The sequence below is a fragment of the Oncorhynchus mykiss genome, chromosome 28 (genome assembly GCF_013265735.2).
Source record: "Oncorhynchus mykiss isolate Arlee chromosome 28, USDA_OmykA_1.1, whole genome shotgun sequence".
Classification (NCBI taxonomy): Eukaryota; Metazoa; Chordata; class Actinopteri; order Salmoniformes; family Salmonidae; genus Oncorhynchus; species Oncorhynchus mykiss.
Window position 1 is genome coordinate 39,942,923 of NC_048592.1, and position 22,615 is coordinate 39,965,537.

The 22,615-nt window shown below is 45.3% G+C and overlaps 1 protein-coding gene across 1 annotated transcript in view; it reads left to right on the forward strand.

Moving 5' to 3' along the window:
* Positions 1-13,780, forward strand: part of LOC110509144 (acetyl-coenzyme A synthetase, cytoplasmic-like) — a 44,704-nt gene extending 30,924 nt beyond the window's left edge. The window contains exons 12-18 of the mRNA XM_036966133.1: positions 5,465-5,521; positions 6,548-6,628; positions 8,158-8,266; positions 9,408-9,476; positions 9,807-9,983; positions 10,250-10,324; positions 10,431-13,780. Coding sequence (XP_036822028.1) covers positions 5,465-5,521; positions 6,548-6,628; positions 8,158-8,266; positions 9,408-9,476; positions 9,807-9,983; positions 10,250-10,324; positions 10,431-10,558 — 696 coding nt within the window. The 3' untranslated portion in view covers positions 10,559-13,780. The remainder of the gene's footprint in view (positions 1-5,464; positions 5,522-6,547; positions 6,629-8,157; positions 8,267-9,407; positions 9,477-9,806; positions 9,984-10,249; positions 10,325-10,430) is intronic.
* The last annotated feature ends 8,835 nt before the right edge of the window (positions 13,781-22,615 follow it).

Here is a 22,615-nt window from a genome sequence, read left to right on the forward strand (position 1 = left end):
ACATCCCATCACCAAGGACCCCACATCCCATCACCAAGGACCCCCACATCCCATCACCAAGGACCCCACATCCCATCACCAAGGACTCCCCACATCCCATCACCAAGGACCCCACATCCCATCACCAAGGACCCCCACATCCCATCACCAAGGACCCCACACATCCCATCACTAAGGACTCCCCACATCCCATCACCAAGGACTCCACACATCCCATCATCAAGGACTCCCCACATCCCATCACCAAGGACTCCCCACATCCCATCACCAAGGACTCGTCCCATCCCATCATCAAGGACCCCACATCCCATCACCAAGGACTCCCCACATCCCATCACCAAGGACTCGTCCCATCCCATCATCAAGGACCCCACATCCCATCACCAAGGACTCCCCACATCCCATCATCAAGGACCCCACATCCCATCATCAAGGACCCCACATCCCATCATCAAGGACTCCCCACATCCCATCATCAAGGACCCCCCACATCCCATCACCAAGGACTCCCCACATCCCATCATCAAGGACTTCCCACATCCCATCATCAAGGACTCCCCACATCCCATCACCAAGGACTCCCCACATCCCATCACCAAGGACTCCCCACATCCCATCACCAAGGACTCCCCACATCCCATCACCAAGGACCCCACATCCCATCACCAAGGACCCCCACATCCCATCACCAAGGACCCCACATCCCATCACCAAGGACCCCCACATCCCATCACCAAGGACCCCACATCCCATCACCAAGGACTCCCCACATCCCATCACCAAGGACCCCACATCCCATCACCAAGGACCCCCACATCCCATCACCAAGGACCCCACATCCCATCACCAAGGACCCCCACATCCCATCATCAAGGACCCCACATCCCATCACCAAGGACCCCACATCCCATCACCAAGGACCCCCACATCCCATCACCAAGGACCCCACATCCCATCACCAAGGACCCCCACATCCCATCATCAAGGACCCCACATCCCATCACCAAGGACTCGTCCCATCCCATCACCAAGGACTCGTCCCATCCCATCACCAAGGACTCCCCACATCCCATCACCAAGGACTCCCCACATCCCATCACCAAGGACTCCCCACATCCCATCACCAAGGACCCCACATCCCATCACCAAGGACCCCACATCCCATCACCAAGGACCCCACATCCCATCATCAAGGACTCCCCACATCCCATCACCAAGGACTCGTCCCATCCCATCACCAAGGACCCCACATCCCATCATCAAGGACTCCCCACATCCCATCATCAAGGACTCCCCACATCCCATCAACAAGGACTCGTCCCATCCCATCACCAAGGACTCCCCACATCCCATCACCAAGGACCCCCACATCCCATCACCAAGGACTCCCAACATCCCATCACCAAGGACTCGTCCCATCCCATCATCAAGGACTCCCCACATCCCATCACCAAGGACTCGTCCCATCCCATCATCAAGGACTCCCCACATCCCATCACCAAGGACTCCCCACATCCCATCACCAAGGACTCCCCACATCCCATCATCAAGGACTCCCCACATCCCATCACCAAGGACTCCCCACATCCCATCACCAAGGACTCCCCACATCCCATCACCAAGGACTCCCCACATCCCATCACCAAGGACTCCCCACATCCCATCATCAAGGACTCCCCACATCCCATCACCAAGGACCCCCACATCCCATCACCAAGGACTCCCCACATCCCATCACCAAGGACTCGTCCCATCCCATCACCAAGGACTCGTCCCATCCCATCATCAAGGACTCCCCACATCCCATCACCAAGGACTCCCCACATCCCATCACCAAGGACTCCCCACATCCCATCACCAAGGACCCGTCCCATCCCATCATCAAGGACTCCCCACATCCCATCACCAAGGACTCCCCACATCCCATCACCAAGGACTCCCCACATCCCATCACCAAGGACCCCACATCCCATCACCAATACACATCCCATCACCAAGGACCCCACATCCCATCACCAAGGACTCGTCCCATCCCATCACCAAGGACTCCCCCCATCCCATCATCAAGGACTCCCCACATCCCATCACCAAGGACTCCCCCCATCCCATCATCAAGGACTCCCCACATCCCATCACCAAGGACTCCCCACATCCCATCACCAAGGACTCCCCCCATCCCATCACCAAGAACTCCCCACATCCCATCACCAAGGACCCCACATCCCATCACCAAGGACCCCACATATCCCATCACCAAGGACCCCACATCCCATCACCAAGGACCCCACATCCCATCATCAAGGACCCCCACATCCCATCATCAAGGACCCCCACATCCCATCACCAAGGACTCCCCACATCCCATCACCAAGGACCCCACATCCCATCACCAAGGACTCCCCACATCCCATCACCAAGGACTCCCCACATCCCATCACCAAGGACTCCCCACATCCCATCACCAAGGACTCCCCACATCCCATCATCAATGACCCCACATCCCATCACCAAGGACCCCACATCCCATCATCAAGGACCCCACATCCCATCACCAAGGACTCCCCACATCCCATCACCAAGGACCCCACATCCCATCATCAAGGACTCCCCACATCCCATCACCAAGGACTCCCCACATCCCATCATCAAGGACTCCCCACATCCCATCACCAAGGACTCCCCACATCCCATCACCAAGGACCCCCACATCCCATCACCAAGGACTCCCCACATCCCATCATCAAGGACCCCACATCCCATCACCAAGGACTCCCCACATCCCATCACCAAGGACCCCACATCCCATCATCAAGGACTCCCCACATCCCATCACCAAGGACTCCCCACATCCCATCATCAAGGACTCCCCACATCCCATCACCAAGGACTCCCCACATCCCATCACCAAGGACCCCCACATCCCATCACCAAGGACTCCCCACATCCCATCACCAAGGACTCCCCACATCCCATCACCAAGGACCCCCACATCCCATCACCAAGGACTCCCCACATCCCATCACCAAGAACTCCCCACATCCCATCACCAAGGACCCCACATATCCCATCACCAAGGACCCCACATCCCATCACCAAGGACCCCACATCCCATCACCAAGGACCCCACATCCCATCATCAAGGACCCCCACATCCCATCATCAAGGACCCCCACATCCCATCACCAAGGACTCCCCACATCCCATCACCAAGGACCCCACATCCCATCACCAAGGACTCCCCACATCCCATCACCAAGGACTCCCCACATCCCATCACCAAGGACTCCCCACATCCCATCACCAAGGACTCCCCACATCCCATCATCAATGACCCCCACATCCCATCACCAAGGACCCCACATCCCATCATCAAGGACCCCACATCCCATCACCAAGGACTCCCCACATCCCATCACCAAGGACCCCACATCCCATCATCAAGGACTCCCCACATCCCATCACCAAGGACTCCCCACATCCCATCATCAAGGACTCCCCACATCCCATCACCAAGGACTCCCCACATCCCATCACCAAGGACCCCCACATCCCATCACCAAGGACTCCCCACATCCCATCACCAAGGACTCCCCACATCCCATCACCAAGGACCCCCACATCCCATCACCAAGGACTCCCCACATCCCATCACCAAGGACCCCACATCCCATCATCAAGGACTCCCCACATCCCATCACCAAGGACTCCCCACATCCCATCACCAAGGACCCCCACATCCCATCACCAAGGACTCCCCACATCCCATCATCAAGGACTCCCCACATCCCATCATCAAGGACTCGTCCCATCCCATCACCAAGGACTCCCCACATCCCATCACCAAGGACTCCCCACATCCCATCATCAAGGACCCCACATCCCATCACCAAGGACTCCCCACATCCCAACACCAAGGACTCCCCACATCCCATCACCAAGGACCCCCCACATCCCATCACCAAGGACCCCCCACATCCCATCACCAAGGACTCCCCACATCCCATCACCAAGGACTCCCCACATCCCATCACCAAGGACCCCACATCCCATCATCAATGACCCCACATCCCATCACCAAGGACTCCCCACATCCCATCACCAATGACTCCCACATCCCATCACCAAGGACTCCCCACATCCCATCACCAAGGACCCCACATCCCATCATCAATGACCCCACATCCCATCACCAAGGACTCCCCACATCCCATCACCAAGGACTCCACACATCCCATCACCAAGGACCCCACACATCCCATCATCAAGGACCCCCACATCCCATCACCAAGGACTCCCCACATCCCATCACCAAGGACTCCCCACATCCCATCACCAAGGACTCCCCACATCCCATCACCAAGGACCCCCACATCCCATCATCAAGGACTCCCCACATCCCATCACCAAGGACTCCCCACATCCCATCATCAAGGTCCCCACATCCCATCACCAAGGACTCCCCACATCCCATCATCAAGGACTCCCCACATCCCATCACCAAGGACTCCCCACATCCCATCACCAAGGACCCCCACATCCCATCATCAAGGACTCCCCACATCCCATCATCAAGGACTCCCCACATCCCATCACCAAGGACTCCCCACATCCCATCATCAAGGTCCCCACATCCCATCACCAAGGACTCCCCACATCCCATCATCAAGGACTCCCCACATCCCATCACCAAGGACTCCCCACATCCCATCACCAAGGACCCCCACATCCCATCATCAAGGACTCCCCACATCCCATCACCAAGGACTCCCCACATCCCATCATCAAGGTCCCCACATCCCATCACCAAGGACTCCCCACATCCCATCACCAAGGACCCCACATCCCATCACCAAGGACCCCCACATCCCATCACCAAGGACCCCCACATCCCATCATCAATGACCCCACATCCCATCATCAAGGACTCCCCACATCCCATCACCAAGGACTCCCCACATCCCATCATCAAGGACCACCCCCCCCCCCCCCCCCCCCACGAGCTGTTCACTCCTTCACCATCGGGTAGACGGTATCGGAACATGGTGTGATACCGACAGAGACAGTTTCTATCTACAAGCCATCAGACTGCTGAACACTTGAACTGGACTGACCACTTGCTCTGATTCTGCTCAATGTATACACTTGTCCCCCCCCCATCTCCCTTCCCCAAAACACATACTAAATACTGGACTATAAATGCTGCCTTCCTGTATTGTATTGAAGCTAAAATGTTTATTATATTTTATTACCATTTACTTAATGTTCCAATTCTTATTGTGGTTGTATTGTTGAGAAGGAGCCTGCAAGTAATTATTTAGTTGGACAGTGTATACCATGTGCATCTAGTACCTACGACCATAGTGGAAGTCTCTGCGAATTTGGATTTCGTTGTTTATTTTGGTACTCAGGAAGTCACCTTGTTGTGTTTGTCATATTGCAGGCATGATGTGTTGTTGTCTTCCAGGGTGGACACGTTCTGACGCCACTTCCTGCTGCTACTCCTCTGAAACCTGGATCAGCTGTAAGGCCCTAAAGGATTATCTAGTTCATTAAACACTACTTAGTGCCATTTATCCACACCAAGTCACTACTAACTAGGAAATATGGCTGCCTGGTGGTCCAGAAGCTGTTGTAACCAGTCATGGGTGACTAAGCAGTTATAGACCTGTAGGTGACTAACCAGTTATAGACCTGTAGGTGACTAACCAGTCATAGACCTGTAGGTGACTAACCAGTCATAGACCTGTTGGTGACTAAGCAGTTATAGACCTGTAGGTGACTAACCAGTTATAGACCTGTAGGTGACTAACCAGTTATAGACCTGTAGGTGACTAACCAGTTATAGACCTGTAGGTGACTAACCAGTTATAGACCTGTAGGTGACTAACCAGTTATAGACCTGTAGGTGACTAACCAGTCATAGACCTGTAGGTGACTAACCAGTCATAGACCTGTAGGTGACTAACCAGTCATAGACCTGTAGGTGACTAACCAGTTATAGACCTGTAGGTGACTAACCAGTTATAGACCTGTAGGTGACTAACCAGTTATAGACCTGTAGGTGACTAACCAGTTATAGACCTGTAGGTGACTAACCAGTCATAGACCTGTAGGTGACTAACCAGTTATAGACCTGTAGGTGACTAACCAGTTATAGACCTGTAGGTGACTAACCAGTTATAGACCTGTAGGTGACTAACCAGTCATAGACCTGTAGGTGACTAACCAGTCATAGACCTGTAGGTGACTAACCAGTTATAGACCTGTAGGTGACTAACCAGTTATAGACCTGTAGGTGACTAACCAGTTATATAACTGTAGGATATCAACTTAGGACATTAGAACATAAGAAAGTTACTAGTCTTGCGTTAAGATTTACAACTCCTTTCATGTGTTGATTGTGATCTGTAATAAGGAGATGTTTCTTCCACGGTAGGCTGTGTTGTTATTGAAAAGCGTGTAGTATTTAATTAAAATCTCCACTGGGGTAATGATGAACACCCCCCACATCTGTTTATCTAATCTCTGGATCTGTCTGATGTTCCAGACCTTTCCTTTCTTCGGAGTGGATCCCACCATACTGAATGAGCATGGAGAGGAACTGGAGGGAGAGGCAGAGGGCTATCTGGTCAGTATTATAACACTATACTATCTGGTCAGTAACACTATACTTACTATCTGGTCAGTAACACTATACTATCTGGTCAGTATTATAACACTATACTATCTGGTCAGTATTATAACACTATACTATCTGGTCAGTATTATAACACTATACTATCTGATCAGTATTATAACACTATACTATCTGGTCAGTATTATAACACTATACTAGCTGGTCAGTATTATAACACTATACTATCTGGTCAGTAACACTATACTATCTGGTCAGTAACACTATACTATCTGGTCAGTATTATAACACTATACTAGCTGGTCAGTATTATAACACTATACTATCTGGTCAGTAACACTATACTATCTGGTCAGTATTATAACACTATACTATCTGGTCAGTATTATAACACTATACTATCTGGTCAGTATTATAATACTATACTAGCTGGTCAGTATTATAACACTATTCTATCTGGTCAGTATTATAACACTATACTATCTGGTCAGTATTATAACACTATACTATCTGGTCAGTATTATAACACTACTATCTGGTCAGTAACACTATACTATCTGGTCAGTAATATAATACTATACTATCTGGTCAGTATTATAACACTATACTATCTGGTCAGTAACACTATACTATCTGGTCAGTATTATAACACTATACTATCTGGTCAGTATTATAACACTATACTATCTGGTCAGTAACACTATACTATCTGGTCAGTAATATAATACTATACTATCTGGTCAGTAATATAACACTATACTATCTGGTCAGTATTATAACACCATACTATCTGGTCAGTAATATAATACTATACTATCTGGTCAGTATTATAACACTATACTATCTGGTCAGTATTATAACACTATACTATCTGGTCAGTAATATAATACTATACTATCTGGTCAGTAATATAACACTATACTATCTGGTCAGTATTATAACACTATACTATCTGGTCAGTATTATAACACTATACTATCTGGTCAGTAATATAATACTATACTATCTGGTCAGTAATATAACACTATACTATCTGGTCAGTATTATAACACTATACTATCTGGTCAGTATTATAACACTATACTATCTGGTCAGTAATATAATACTATACTATCTGGTCAGTAATATAACACTATACTATCTGGTCAGTATTATAACACTATACTATCTGGTCAGTAATATAACACTATACTATCTGGTCAGTAATATAATACTATACTATCTGGTCAGTAATATAACACTATACTATCTGGTCAGTATTATAACACTATACTATCTGGTCAGTATTATAACTAAACTAAGAGCCATGGTCTGTAATAGATGCGGTAAGGATGGCACGCTGACAGTGGAGGATAGAAGGATGCCGAATTGGCGCACATTCAACAAATGAGATCTAATAGAGTGGATATTCATCAAATCCGTCATGATCGATGTATTGTAACAGGCCCACAATGTGGTTAACTAAAATCAGATTTGGATATATTTGGCCTGTTGCCTAATGTTTAGAAGGTGTGTGGTTGCAGGTGTTCCGGCAGCCCTGGCCTGGTATCATGCGCACCGTGTACGGAAACCAGGACCGCTTTGAGAAAACGTACTTCAAGAAGTTCCCAGGTTTTTACGTGACCGGAGATGGTAAGACGTTCAACCCTTTTTTTTTTTTTTTTTTTTTTTTACAACATTCTGTGATTGATTACATTCATTTTTTGATTGCATTAGATCAATCATATTCAAAGACAACCACAATTACATTGTGATAGCGACCATTGTAAATAAGAATTTGTTAGTCACTGACTTGCCTAGTTAAATAAAGGTTAAATAAAATTTTAAGATAAATACTGTCCTGTTAGATCCTGTTAGATCCTATCCTGTTAGATTCTGTCCTGTTGGATCCTGTTAGATCCTGTCCTGTTAGATCCTGTCCTGTTAGATCCTGTTAGATCCTGTCCTGTTAGATCCCATCCCGTTAGATCCTGTCCTGTTAGATGCTGTTAGATCCTGTCCTATTAGATCCTGTCCTGTTAGATCCTGTTAGACCATATCCTGTTAGATCCTGTCCTGTTAGATCTTGTTAGATCCTGTTAGATCCTGTCCTGTTATATTCTGATAGATCCTGTCCTGTTAGATCCTGTTAGATCCTATCCTGTTAGATCCTGTTAGATCCTGTCCTGTTAGATCCTGTCCTGTTAGATCCTGTCCTGTTAGATCCTGTTAGACCCTGTCCTCTTAGATCCTGTCCTGTTAGATCCCATCCTGTTAGATCCTGTCCCGTTAGATCCTGTCCTGTTAGATCCTGTCCTGTTAGATCCTGTCCTGTTAGATCCTGTCCTGTTAGATCCTGTCCTGTTAAATCCTGTTAGATCCTGTTAGATCCTGTCCTGTTAGATCCTGATAGATCCTGTCCTGTTAGATCCTGTTAGATCCTGTCCTGTTAGATCCTGTTAGATCCTGTCCTGTTAGATCCTATTAGATTCTGTCCTGTTAGATCCTGTTAGATCCTGTCCTGTTAGATCCTGTCCTGTTAGATCCTGATATACCATATCCTGTTAGATCCTGTCCTGTTAGATCCTGTTAGATCCTGTCCTGTTAGATCCTGTCTTGTTAAATCCCATCCTGTTAGATCCTGTCCTGTTAGATGCTGTTAGATCCTGTCCTGTTAGATCCTGTCCTGTTATGTCCTATCTTCTACAACCAGTGTTATATCATATTATAACACATGGCCTCTTAAGTATTATTGCTCATTCATTCAGTCTTTAATTCAGTCATTCTTTCCCAGGCTGCAGGAGGGATAGAGATGGCTACTACTGGATCACAGGCAGGATAGATGACATGATCAACGTATCAGGTCATTTTTTCCTCCAGAGTTTTTCCACTGTGGTGTAGGTTGGATTATTGTAAAGCGCTTTGTGATAAATGTCGTCGTGAAAAGTGCTGTATAAATACATTTGATCTATTCATTAATTGATGAGTGATTGACTTACTTAACCTGTTGATTTTAACTAGTGGAGCAGAAGGCCTCATCGGTGAATTTCCAGCGAACTCTGTTCTGGGCCGTTTCTGATTTAGTGATGAACCAAGCTGTTCTCTCTGTTGGGGTTATAATAACCCTGTATTGTGATTTAGTGATAACTCTGTATAGTCAGTAATAAAACCCATGTGTGCCGTCTTCCTCCAGGTCACCTGTTGAGTACAGCGGAGATAGAGTCCGCTCTGACAGAGCACGGAGCGGTGGCCGAAGCTGCAGTGGTCAGCAGACCCCACACGGTCAAGGGGGAGTGTCTCTACTGTTTCGTTACTCTGAAGGACTGCAGAGAGTTCAACCGCACTCTGGTGGACGAACTCAAGAGGCAAGGTAGGGTTTTCAGACGAAGGAAAAACTAGAAGAAGAAAAAAACAGGAATCAAATTGACTGAAATTGAAGTCAAATCTACAGTATGTTTGTTATTGCCTTGAACTCCAGGTTTGTCCTTGTAGAAGGAAGGTTACGGCATCTGGCTATGAGATCATGTCTATTACTATCAGATACATTCTCCGGACCACCAGAGGGTTTTCTTTCCTGATGGTATAATATTTCACATTAAAACGTTTTTTTTTTTAAATTTTCTTATGTCTTGTCAGTGAGAGAGAAGATTGGTCCGATCGCCACCCCAGACTTCATCCAGAATGCTCCTGGACTTCCTAAAACACGTTCTGGTAGGTACACTGTTTACATCCCGTGATGATTGGACTTTTACAGACATTTTATAATAAATTTTTTTTTAAATGAATGTTTTTATTTATGTTTAACCAACAACATCAGGTAAGATCATGAGGAGGGTCCTGAGGCAGATCGCCCGGAACGAGAAGGATCTAGGTGACCTTTCAACCCTGGCTGACCCTAAGGTCGTGGAGGTGCTATTCAGCCAGCGGTGGGAGACAGCTGCTTGAGGGGGAGGGGGGGGGGGGGGGGGCATGTCAAACACTCTCAGGTGGCGTCCTCTCCTCGTGTCCTCTCCTTCTCTCCTCTCCTTGTCTCCTCTCTTTCATCTTCATTTTTCTGAAAACGCAGGATAGGTGAATTATAGGATATAGACTACGGCGGATGGGATATTTATGTTCTCTCACCTATTCAGTTTTGTATATCAGTGCAGATGAAGGAGAGGAGACAAGGAGAGGAGAGAAGGAGAGGAGACGAGGAGAGGAAGCCAGGTTAGACTATTTAGAAACACCCAGAGAGGATCTTCGTCAAGTCCTCTCTCATGGTATGGCACTGGTCCTGAGATCAGTCTCAGGGATTTTTTTGTGCAGTGTTTGGGGGGTGGGATTAGGGTTGTGGAGGACAGATCCTAGATCAGATTTTATGGGAAAATGATTGACTTTGAGTTATTATATGTAGACAAAAGGAATACAGAAGCAACAGTCCGATGAATGTCCAAGCATTACATTCAGTTTCTACATATTCTTTCCAAACGGGTAAAAAGGATTTTACAAATAGTTGTTAATGCAACAATGTCAGTCTGCTTGTAATAACGGGTGGGCCAATTATTGAGGTGAACTGGACCCAGAATCAGAATCAGAATCTTGTTTGTTGCTCGGTAACCTAACCTCTGGGACATTCTCTCAGTGTATCAGCCTGTATCGTCCATCTTGTTTGCTGCTCGGTAACCTAACCTCTGGGACATTCTCTCAGTGTATCAGCCTGTATCGTCCATCTTGTTTGTTGCTCAGTAACCTAACCTCTGGGACATTCTCTCAGTGTATCAGCCTGTATCGTCCATCTTGTTTGTTGCTCGGTAACCTAACCTCTGGGACATTCTCTCAGTGTATCAGCCTGTATCGTCCATCTTGTTTGTTGCTCGGTAACCTAACCTCTGGGACATTCTGTCAGTGTATCAGCCTGTATCGTCCATCTTGTTTGTTGCTCGGTAACCTAACCTCTGGGACATTCTCTCAGTGTATCAGCCTGTATCGTCCATCTTGTTTGTTGCTCGGTAACCTAACCTCTGGGACATTCTCTCAGTGTATCAGCCTGTATCGTCCATCTTGTTTGTTGCTCAGTAACCTAACCTCTGGGACATTCTCTCAGTGTATCAGCCTGTATCGTCCATCTTGTTTGTTGCTCGGTAACCTAACCTCTGGGACATTCTCTCAGTGTATCAGCCTGTATCGTCCATCTTGTTTGTTGCTCAGTAACCTAACCTCTGGGACATTCTCTCAGTGTATCAGCCTGTATCGTCCATCTTGTTTGTTGCTCGGTAACCTAACCTCTGGGACATTCTCTCAGTGTATCAGCCTGTATCGTCCATCTTGTTTGTTGCTCGGTAACCTAACCTCTGGGACATTCTCTCAGTGTATCAGCCTGTATCGTCCATCTTGTTTGTTGCTCGGTAACCTAACCTCTGGGACATTCTCTCAGTGTATCAGCCTGTATCGTCCATCTTGTTTGTTGCTCGGTAACCTAACCTCTGGGACATTCTCTCAGTGTATCAGCCTGTATCGTCCATCTTGTTTGTTGCTCGGTAACCTAACCTCTGGGACATTCTCTCAGTGTATCAGCCTGTATCGTCCATCTTGTTTGTTGCTCAGTAACCTAACCTCTGGGACATTCTCTCAGTGTATCAGCCTGTATCGTCCATCTTGTTTGTTGCTCGGTAACCTAACCTCTGGGACATTCTCTCAGTGTATCAGCCTGTATCGTCCATCTTGTTTGTTGCTCGGTAACCTAACCTCTGGGACATTCTGTCAGTGTATCAGCCTGTATCGTCCATCTTGTTTGCTGCTCGGTAACCTAACCTCTGGGACATTCTCTCAGTGTATCAGCCTGTATCGTCCATCTTGTTTGCTGCTCGGTAACCTAACCTCTGGGACATTCTGTTCAGTGTATCAGCCTGTATCGTCCATCTTGTTTGTTGCTCGGTAACCTAACCTCTGGGACATTCTCTCAGTGTATCAGCCTGTATCGTCCATCTTGTTTGTTGCTCGGTAACCTAACCTCTGGGACATTCTCTCAGTGTATCAGCCTGTATCGTCCATCTTCTTTGCTGCTCGGTAACCTAACCTCTGTGACATTCTCTCAGTGTATCAGCCTGTATCGTCCATCTTGTTTGTTGCTCGGTAACCTAACCTCTGTGACATTCTCTCAGTGTATCAGCCTGTATCGTCCATCTTGTTTGTTGCTCGGTAACCTAACCTCTGGGACATTCTGTCAGTGTATCAGCCTGTATCGTCCATCTTGTTTGTTGCTCAGTAACCTAACCTCTGGGACATTCTCTCAGTGTATCAGCCTGTATCGTCCATCTTGTTTGTTGCTCGGTAACCTAACCTCTGGGACATTCTGTCAGTGTATCAGCCTGTATCGTCCATCTTGTTTGTTGCTCGGTAACCTAACCTCTGGGATATTCTCTCAGTGTATCAGCCTGTATCGTCCATCTTGTTTGTTGCTCAGTAACCTAACCTCTGGGACATTCTCTCAGTGTATCAGCCTGTATCGTCCATCTTGTTTGTTGCTCGGTAACCTAACCTCTGGGACATTCTGTCAGTGTATCAGCCTGTATCGTCCATCTTGTTTGTTGCTCGGTAACCTAACCTCTGGGACATTCTCTCAGTGTATCAGCCTGTATCGTCCATCTTGTTTGTTGCTCGGTAACCTAACCTCTGGGACATTCTCTCAGTGTATCAGCCTGTATCGTCCATCTTGTTTGTTGCTCAGTAACCTAACCTCTGGGACATTCTCTCAGTGTATCAGCCTGTATCGTCCATCTTGTTTGTTGCTCGGTAACCTAACCTCTGGGACATTCTCTCAGTGTATCAGCCTGTATCGTCCATCTTGTTTGTTGCTCGGTAACCTAACCTCTGGGACATTCTCTCAGTGTTCTAAATGATTGATGAGCTCAGGATTGATCAACGTGATGAATCAGCCTGTAGCTTCCACCTTGCTTTTCACAAAGTGCTCCTCAGACCGATAGATTAATACTGATCGCTAATGTCTAAATGATGAAGGAAAGCTAGCTAGCTGTTCACTCTTTAAAGCTATGAAAACTATCCCAGGGAGTCCAGTCAGCTTTGCACACTTCTACACCAGGGCTTGTATTTGTTTGGAAGTGAATATATATTTCCAACTTGAGATTGTATGTTTTTATGACTTTGAGAATAAAAGTGGTTCATGTTTAACAATTGTTCTTTTCAATTTCATATGATCAAGTTGAAAATCCTTGCGTTTCTCTTCTAACAGCGCAGGCTTGTTTAGAAAAAAGGCAGAGGACAGAAAGTAGGAACATGGCCTCAAAGACGCCCTCTTCTGGTGCCCTGACGATATCGCCGGGCTAGTCCAGTCAGATCACAACTGTGCTTTAGGGCTCTATTCAATCCGTATGGCGGAAATTCAGCATTACCGCGTGATTTAAATGTCAAGGCAATGTTCCCACGCCAGAGGATACTGCATTTACTGTAAACGTTGCAGATGGGAAATTACCTTTAGACAGATTGCATAGAGGCCATGCTGTATGGGTGTTTTATGAAGGGATTCCCATTAACTGCTGCCAAGGCCTCAGCTACTCTTCCTGGTGTCTAAACACTTTAAACGAGATTTTAAAAAAAACATAATTACGTCACTACATATCTACAATGCTGAATATTTAATGCTACGCTACAACAATATCACAAAGCACGCGTGTGCATGTGTTTGTACCTGTGTCTCTTCACAGTCCCTATGTTCCTTAAGATGTGTTTTTATCTGTTTTTTAAATCTGATTCTACTGCTGCGTCAGTTACCTGATGTGGAATAGAGTTCCATGTAGTCATGGCTCTATGTAGTACTGTGGAATAGAGTTCCATGTAGTCATGGCTCTATGTAGTACTGTGGAATAGAGTTCCATGTAGTCATGGCTCTATGTAGTACTGTGGAATAGAGTTCCATGTAGTCATGGCTCTATGTAGTACTGTGGAATAGAGTTCCATGTAGTCATGGCTCTATGTAGTACTGTGGAATAGAGTTCCATGTAGTCATGGCTCTATGTAGTACTGTGGAATAGAGTTCCATGTAGTCATGGCTCTATGTAGTACTGTGGAATAGAGTTCCATGTAGTCATGGCTCTATGTAGTACTGTGGAATAGAGTTCCATGTAGTCATGGCTCTATGTAGTACTGTGGAATAGAGTTCCATGTAGTCATGGCTCTATGTAGTACTGTGCACCTCCCATAGTCTGTTCTGGACTTGGGGACTGTGAAGAGACCTCTGGTGACATGTCTTGTGGGGTATGTTGGGTGTCTGTGCTGTGTGCCAGTAGTTTAAACAAACAGCTCGATGCATTCAACATGTCAACCTCTTACAAAAACAAGTAGTGATGAAGTCAATCTCTCCTCCACTTTCAGCCAGGAGAGATTGACATGCATATTATTAATGTTAGCTCTCTGTGTACTTTTAAGGGCCAGCCGTGCTGCCCTGTTCTGAGACAACTGCAATTGCCCCAAGTCCCTTTTTGTGGCACCTGACCACACGACTGAACAGTCTTCCAGGTGCCACAAAACTAGGGCCTGTAGGACCTGCCTTGTTGATAGTGTTGTTAAGAAGGTAGAAACTAGGGCCCGTAGGACCTGCTTGTTGATAGTGTTGTTAAGAAGGTAGAAACTAGGGCCTGTAGGACCTGCCTTGTTGATAGTGTTGTTAAGAAGGTAGAAACTAGGGCCCGTAGGACCTGCCTTGTTGATAGTGTTGTTAAGAAGGTAGAAACTAGGGCCTGTAGGACTTGCCTTGTTGATTGTGTTGTTAAGAAGGTAGAAACTAGGGCCTGTAGGACCTGCCTTGTTGATAGTGTTGTTAAGAAGGTAGAAACTAGGGCCCGTAGGACCTGCCTTGTTGATAGTGTTGTTAAGAAGGTAGAAACTAGGGCCTGTAGGACTTGCCTTGTTGATTGTGTTGTTAAGAAGGTAGAAACTAGGGCCTGTAGGACCTGCCTTGTTGATAGTGTTGTTAAGGTAGAAACTATTGTCTCGAGAGGGAAATGTCTCAAGAGGGAAATGTCTCAAGAGGGAAATGTCTCATGTTTTCATGTCACCTACACATTGTAAATTGAAATGCCTTTCTTGATCCTACAAACCTTGGAGCTGCAAGGCTCTACCAACTTAACCACACAGGACCTGTTCTTTCCCTGTTGCTGTTTCTGATTGAAGGACAAATATGTTTCTGATTGAAGGTCAAATATGTTTCTGATTGAAGGTCAAATATGTTTCTGATTGAAGGTCAAATATGTTTCTGATTGAAGGTCAAATATGTTTCTGATTGAAGGTCAAATATGTTTCTGATTGAAGGTCAAATATGTTTCTGATTGAAGGTCAAATATGTTTCTGATTGAAGGTCAAATATGTTTCTGATTGAAGGACACATGTTTCTGATTGAAGGACACATGCCTTAATAAGGATTGGACACTTTTATTTCAATTTTCGCCTAAAATGACATACCCAAATCTAACTGCCTGTAGCTCAGGACCTGAAGCAAGGATATGCAAAATCATATTTGAAATGCAAGAGAAAGGCCATAATGTATTATTTCAGCCCAGCCCATTTTTGCCACTAGATGGCAACAGTGTATATGAAAAGTTTTAGACTGATCCAATGAACCATTGTATATCTGTTCAAAATGTTTGAAGATGATTCTGATTGAAGGATAAGCACATATGCTCTAAGATGTTCCCGATTGAAGGACAAACACACATGCCCTAAGATATCTGATCAGTCCAGACGCGATTATAGAAGGAGTGAGATACCTTATCTCAACTGCCTTTTCAGCTGGAATCATGCTATCGTGCTAAATATCCTAGAAGATAAGAATCATTAGTTTGAAGTGACCATAGTAGAGCTGACGTCACTCTGTCCGACCAAGGACTGTCCTGTCAGCATCTGCCAGATGTCACTCTGTCCGACCAAGGACTGTCCTGTCATCAGTTATTATTATAATTGTTTTGCAGACTCTCTTGCGCAGGCTCGATGTACATGTACATTCACTGGACTCTAACCACACACTCACACATACTACACTGACACTACAACACACACACACACACACACACACACACACACAAACACACACACACACACACACACACACACACACACACACACACACACACACACACACACACACACACACACACACACACACACACACACACACACACACACACATTCACATTCCTTCACACTCTTCACATACACTGCTGCTGTTTATTATCTCTGCACAGTCACTTTAATAACTACCTACATGTACATACAGTGGGGCAAAAAAAGTATTTAGTCAGCCACCAATTGTGCAAGTTCTCCCACTTAAAAAGATGAGAGAGGCCTGTAATTGTCATCATAGGTACACTTCAACTATGACAGACAAAATGAGAAAAAAAATCCAGAAAATCACATTGTAGGATTTTTAATGAATTTATTTGCAAATTATGGTGGAAAATAAGTATTTGGTCACCTAGAAACAAGCAAGATGTCTGTCTCTCACAGACCTGTAACTTCTTCTTTAAGAGGCTCCTCTGTCCTCCACTTGTTACCTGTATTAATGGCACCTGTTTGAACTTGTTATCAGTATAAAAGACACCTGTCCACAACCTCAAACAGTCACACTCCAAACTCCACTATGGCCAAGACCAAAGAGCTGACAAAGGACACCACAAACAAAATTGTAGACCTGCACCAGGCTGGGAAGACTGAATCTGCAATAGGTAAGCAGCTTGGTTTGAAGAAATCAACTGCGGGAGCAATTATTAGGAAATGGAAGACATACAAGACCACTGATAATCTCCCTCGATCTGGGGCTCCACGCAAGATCTCACCCCGTGGGGTCAAAATGATCACAACTCTTCAGAAGAAGAGGAGATCTACCGTTATAGATATATTGAGTTCTATCAATGTAATTGTCTGCAACATCATCTAATTTTGAATCTGCCGTTGTTTTGCGTATCGGTTCATAAACCACGTGGATTCGGCACATCCAATATCTCTTCCCAACTATCTCTTCCCAACTGTATGGTGGTCAATTTGTAGGTTGCAGACACATATTTATCAGATGTTATTGGTCACTGACACATGTTTATCAGATGTTATTGGTCCATGTTTATCAGATGTTATTGGTCACAGACACATGTTTATCAGATGTTATTGATCCATATTTATCAGATGTTATTGGTCCATACACATATTTAACAGATGTTATTGGTCCATACACATATTTAACAGATGTTATTGGTCCATATTTATCAGATGTTATTGGTCCATACACATATTTAACAGATGTTATTGGTCCATGTTTATCAGATGTTATTGGTCCATATTTATCAGATGTTATTGGTCCATGTTTATCAGATGTTATTGGTCACAGACACATGTTTGTCAGATGTTATTGGTCACAGACACATGTTTATCAGATGTTATTGGTCACAGACACATGTTTATCAGATGTTATTGGTCACAGACACATGTTTATCAGATGTTATTGGTCACAGACACATATTTATCAGATGTTATTGGTCCATATTTATCAGATGTTATTGGTCCATATTTATCAGATGTTATTGGTCCATATTTATCAGATGTTATTGGTCCATATTTATCAGATGTTATTGGTCCATATTTATCAGATGTTATTGGTCACAGACACATATTTATCAGATGTTATTGGTCACAGACACATGTTTATCAGATGTTATTGGTCACAGACAACAGTGCAGTAACATCTAACAATTCACACCATGTTTGTATACATACATACATACAGTACCAGTCAAAAGTTTGGACACACCTTCTCATTCAAGTTTTTACATTTAAAAAAAAACTATTTTCTACATTGTAGAATAATAGTGAAGACATTAAAACTATGACATAACACATATGGATGTAGTAACCAAAAAAGTGTTAAACAAATCTAAATATATTTTATTTTTGAGATTCTTTAAAGTATCCACCATTTGCCTTGATGACAGCTTTGCATACTCTTAGCGTTCTCTCAACCAGCTTCATGAAGTAGTCACCTGGAATGCATTTCAATTAACAGTTGTGCCTTGTTAAAAGTTCATTTGTGGAATTTCTTTCCTTCCTAATGTGTTTGACCCAATCAGGTGTGTTGTGACAAGGTAGGGGGGCATACAGAACATAGACCTATTTGGTAAAATACCAAATCCATAAGGTCAGTCAATCCGGAACATTTCAAGAACTGTGAAAGTTTCTTCAAGTGCAGTCGCAAAAACCATCAAGCGCTATGATGAAACTGGCTCTCATGAGGACCGCCACAAGAAAGGAAGACACAGAGTTACCTCAGATTGCACCTCACAGAGTTCAGTAACAGACACATCTCCACATCAATTAGTCGGAGGAGACTGTGTGAATCAGACCTTCATGGTCTATATATACATATATAGTGAGGGGATGTATAGACATTATTGACCGTATGTGGATAGAATATGTAGTATATCTGAAGAATATGAATGGTAGAATTGTATATATAGAGCAATAGTTTAATAGGATGGACTTGACTAGAATACAGTATATACATATGAAATGAGTAAAACAGCATGTAAACATTATTAAAGTGACCAGTGTTCCATTATTAAAGGGACCAGTATTCCATTATTAAAGGGACCAGTGTTCCATTATTAAAGTGACCAGTGTTCCATTATTAAAGTGACCAGTGTTCCATTATTAAAAGGGACCAGTGTTCCATTATTAAAGTGACCAGTGTTCCATTATTAAAGGGACCAGTGTTCCATTATTAAAAGGGACCAGTGTTCCATTATTAAAGTGACCAGTGTTCCATTATTAAAACGACCAGTGTTCCATTATTAAAGGGGCCGGTGTTCCATTATTAAAGGGACCAGTGTTCCATTATTAAAGTGACCAGTGTTCCATTATTAAAGGGACCAGTGTTCCATTATTAAAGGGACCAGTGTTCCGTTATTAAAGTGACCAGTGTTCCATTATTAAAGGGACCAGTGTTCCATTATTAAAGTTGCCAGTGTTTCATTATTAAAGTGACCCGTGTTCCGTTATTAAAGTGACCAGTGTTCCATTATTAAAGGGACCAGTGTTCCATTATTAAAGGGACCAGTGTTCCATTATTAAAGGGACAAGTGTTCCATTATTAAAGGGACTGGTGTTCCATTATTAAAGGGGCCGGTGTTCCATTATTAATGGGACCAGTGTTCCATTATTAAAGGGACCAGTGTTCCATTATTAAAGTGACCAGTGTTCCATTATTAAAGGGACCAGTGTTCCATTATTAAAGTGACCAGTGTTCCATTATTAAAGTGACCAGTGTTCCATTATTAAAGTGACCAGTGTTCCATTATTAAAGGGACCAGTGTTCCATTATTAAAGTGACCAGTGTTCCATTATTAAAGTGACCAGTGTTCCATTATTAAAGTGACCAGTGTTCCATTATTAAAGTGACCAGTGTTCCATTATTAAAGTGACTAGTGTTCCATTATTAAAGTGACCAGTGTTCCATTATTAAAGAGACCAGTGTTCCATTATGAAAGTGACCAGTGTTCCATGTATATGTGCATAGGGCAGCCCTCCTTCTCTCCCCACCAATCCCCAACCCCCTCCTCTCCAGCTCCCCATCCACCAGCCCCCTCCTCCCCATGTTCCCCAACCCCCTCCTCTCCAGCTCCCCATCCACCAGCCCCCTCCTCCCCATGTTCCCAGGGCCCTCTCCCTCCCCACCTGTCCCCAAGCCCCCTAGTCCCCGAGCTGCCAGAGCCTCTAAAGGATTATGGTCCAAATCCTCAGTCATTGTTTTGTGATGTCACACAGACTGAGCGACGGAGACCAGCTCTACTCTCCTCCCATGATCCTTCACACCACACTGAGACGGAGGCCAGCTGTCCTCCCATGATCCTTCACACCACACTGAGACGGAGGCCAGCTGTCCTCCCATGATCCTTCACACCACACTGCTCAGGGACTTCAGAGACACACCGCTCTTCCAGCTCAGCACGGGAGAGTGTTTGTGTGTGTGTGTGTGTGTTTGTGTGGGTGTGTGCGTGCATGTGTGCAAGTGCGTGTGTGTGTGCATCCAACATAAATTAGCTGCACAGTAGACAAGACCAGGAGGCAGCAAATGGATGGATCTGTTTGTTTTTCAAAAGAGAGACAGACAGACTGGCGGACGGACAGAAGGTCTCCCTGCATCACAACGGTCCTGTCTGGTCTCCCTGCATCACAACGGTCCTGTCTGGTCTCCCTGCATTACAACGGTCCTGTCTGTTCTAACGGTCTCCCTGCATTACAACGGTCCTGTCTGTTCTAACGGTCTCCCTGCATCACAACGGTCCTGTCTGGTCTCCCTGCATCACAACGGTCCTGTCTGTTCTAACGGTCTCCCTACATTACAACGGTCCTGTCTGGTCTCCCTGCATCACAACGGTCCTGTCTGTTCTAACGGTCTCCCTACATTACAACGGTCCTGTCTGGTTTCCCTGCATCACAACGGTCCTGTCTGGTCTCCCTGAATTACAATGCTCCTGTCTGGTCTCCCTGCATCACAATGGTCCTGTCTGGTCTCCCTGCATTACAACGGTCCTGTCTGTTCTAACGGTCTCCCTGCATTACAACGGTCCTGTCTGTTCTAACGGTCTCCCTGCATCACAACGGTCCTGTCTGGTCTCCCTGCATCACAACGGTCCTGTCTGTTCTAAAGGTCTCCCTGCATCACAACGGTCCTGTCTGGTCTCCCTGCACCACAACGGTCCTGTCTGTTCTAACGGCCTCCCTTCCACGTCAATGGTCCTGTCTGTCTGACCACAATAGAGTCTTTATGTGGGAGTGGAAATCCTCAAACTTGTCCTCTGCTCCCACAGCATTTACACACACTGACATTAGCATCATTATCCACAGCTCTGGGCTGATCTAGGATCAGGTCTTCATTATCCACAGCTCTGGGCTGATCTAGGATCAGGTCTTCATTATCCACAGCTCTGTGCTGATCTAGGATCAGGTCTTCATTATCCACAGCTCTGTGCTGATCTAGGATCAGGTCTTCATTATCCACAGCTCTGTGCTGATCTAGGATCAGCTCTTCATTATCCACAGCTCTGTGCTGATCTAGGATCAGGTCTATACATCAACTCCTAGGGATGGTATTGAAGACTTTAATGTAAGTTACAGAAAGTAACCCACTGTTACCACCTCACTTCCTAGTGGGCCTAAAATAAACAAATAACAGAGGAGACAATACAATAAAGTATATATATATATATATTTTTTACATTTATTTTTTTATTTAAATGTCAGCATTCAAATGAACCTGCACTCCCTCATGGGCCTCTGATGACATAACTGGAACTCAGGGGGAACAGAGGGCTTCAGGAGAAAGCTTTTCTCCATGGATAGGATTCTCCCCTGGCTCAACCTTTTATACAGTCAGTCTTGGCGCGCGAGGCTTTTTTTTTTGTGTGTGACGTTGGCATGACAACCCTGCGCTAATCGCGTGGCCGATGCTGTTGTGTTGTTGTGCTGTCAGTTGGAGTCTTTTGATAGGACAGACTTTGCGCACAGCTGCGGTTTGTGCTTTTGTGTTTCAGAGTAATTTTAGCTAACAGATTGGGACCTGTGAAAGCATGAAAGCCTCAAAACCGTTGATACTTTCAACCCCGACACTGCGAACGAGAGAAAACAGAGAGGAGAGGAAAGAGAAAGTCTGAAAACATTGGAAACACAATTTGTGGGGTATTTAAACAGATGATAAAATGGCATAACGTCTCTGAAACAAATTCAATTAAATCTACTAACTGTAGAATCATCCATGAAATGCAGAACAGGGGGGGGAGCCTCATGCAAAATTCATAGGTTGTCTGTTTTAGTTGTTGCTGCTGTCATCATACGGAATAGGAGTGTATCATTTGATTGCAGACATCCATTTTCATCGCCCGAAAGCATTTGTTCTGACAATGTTTATGGCGTACCTCAGCTGTTGATCTCCCCGCTTCTGCAATAACACACAACACTTTATTCACACTG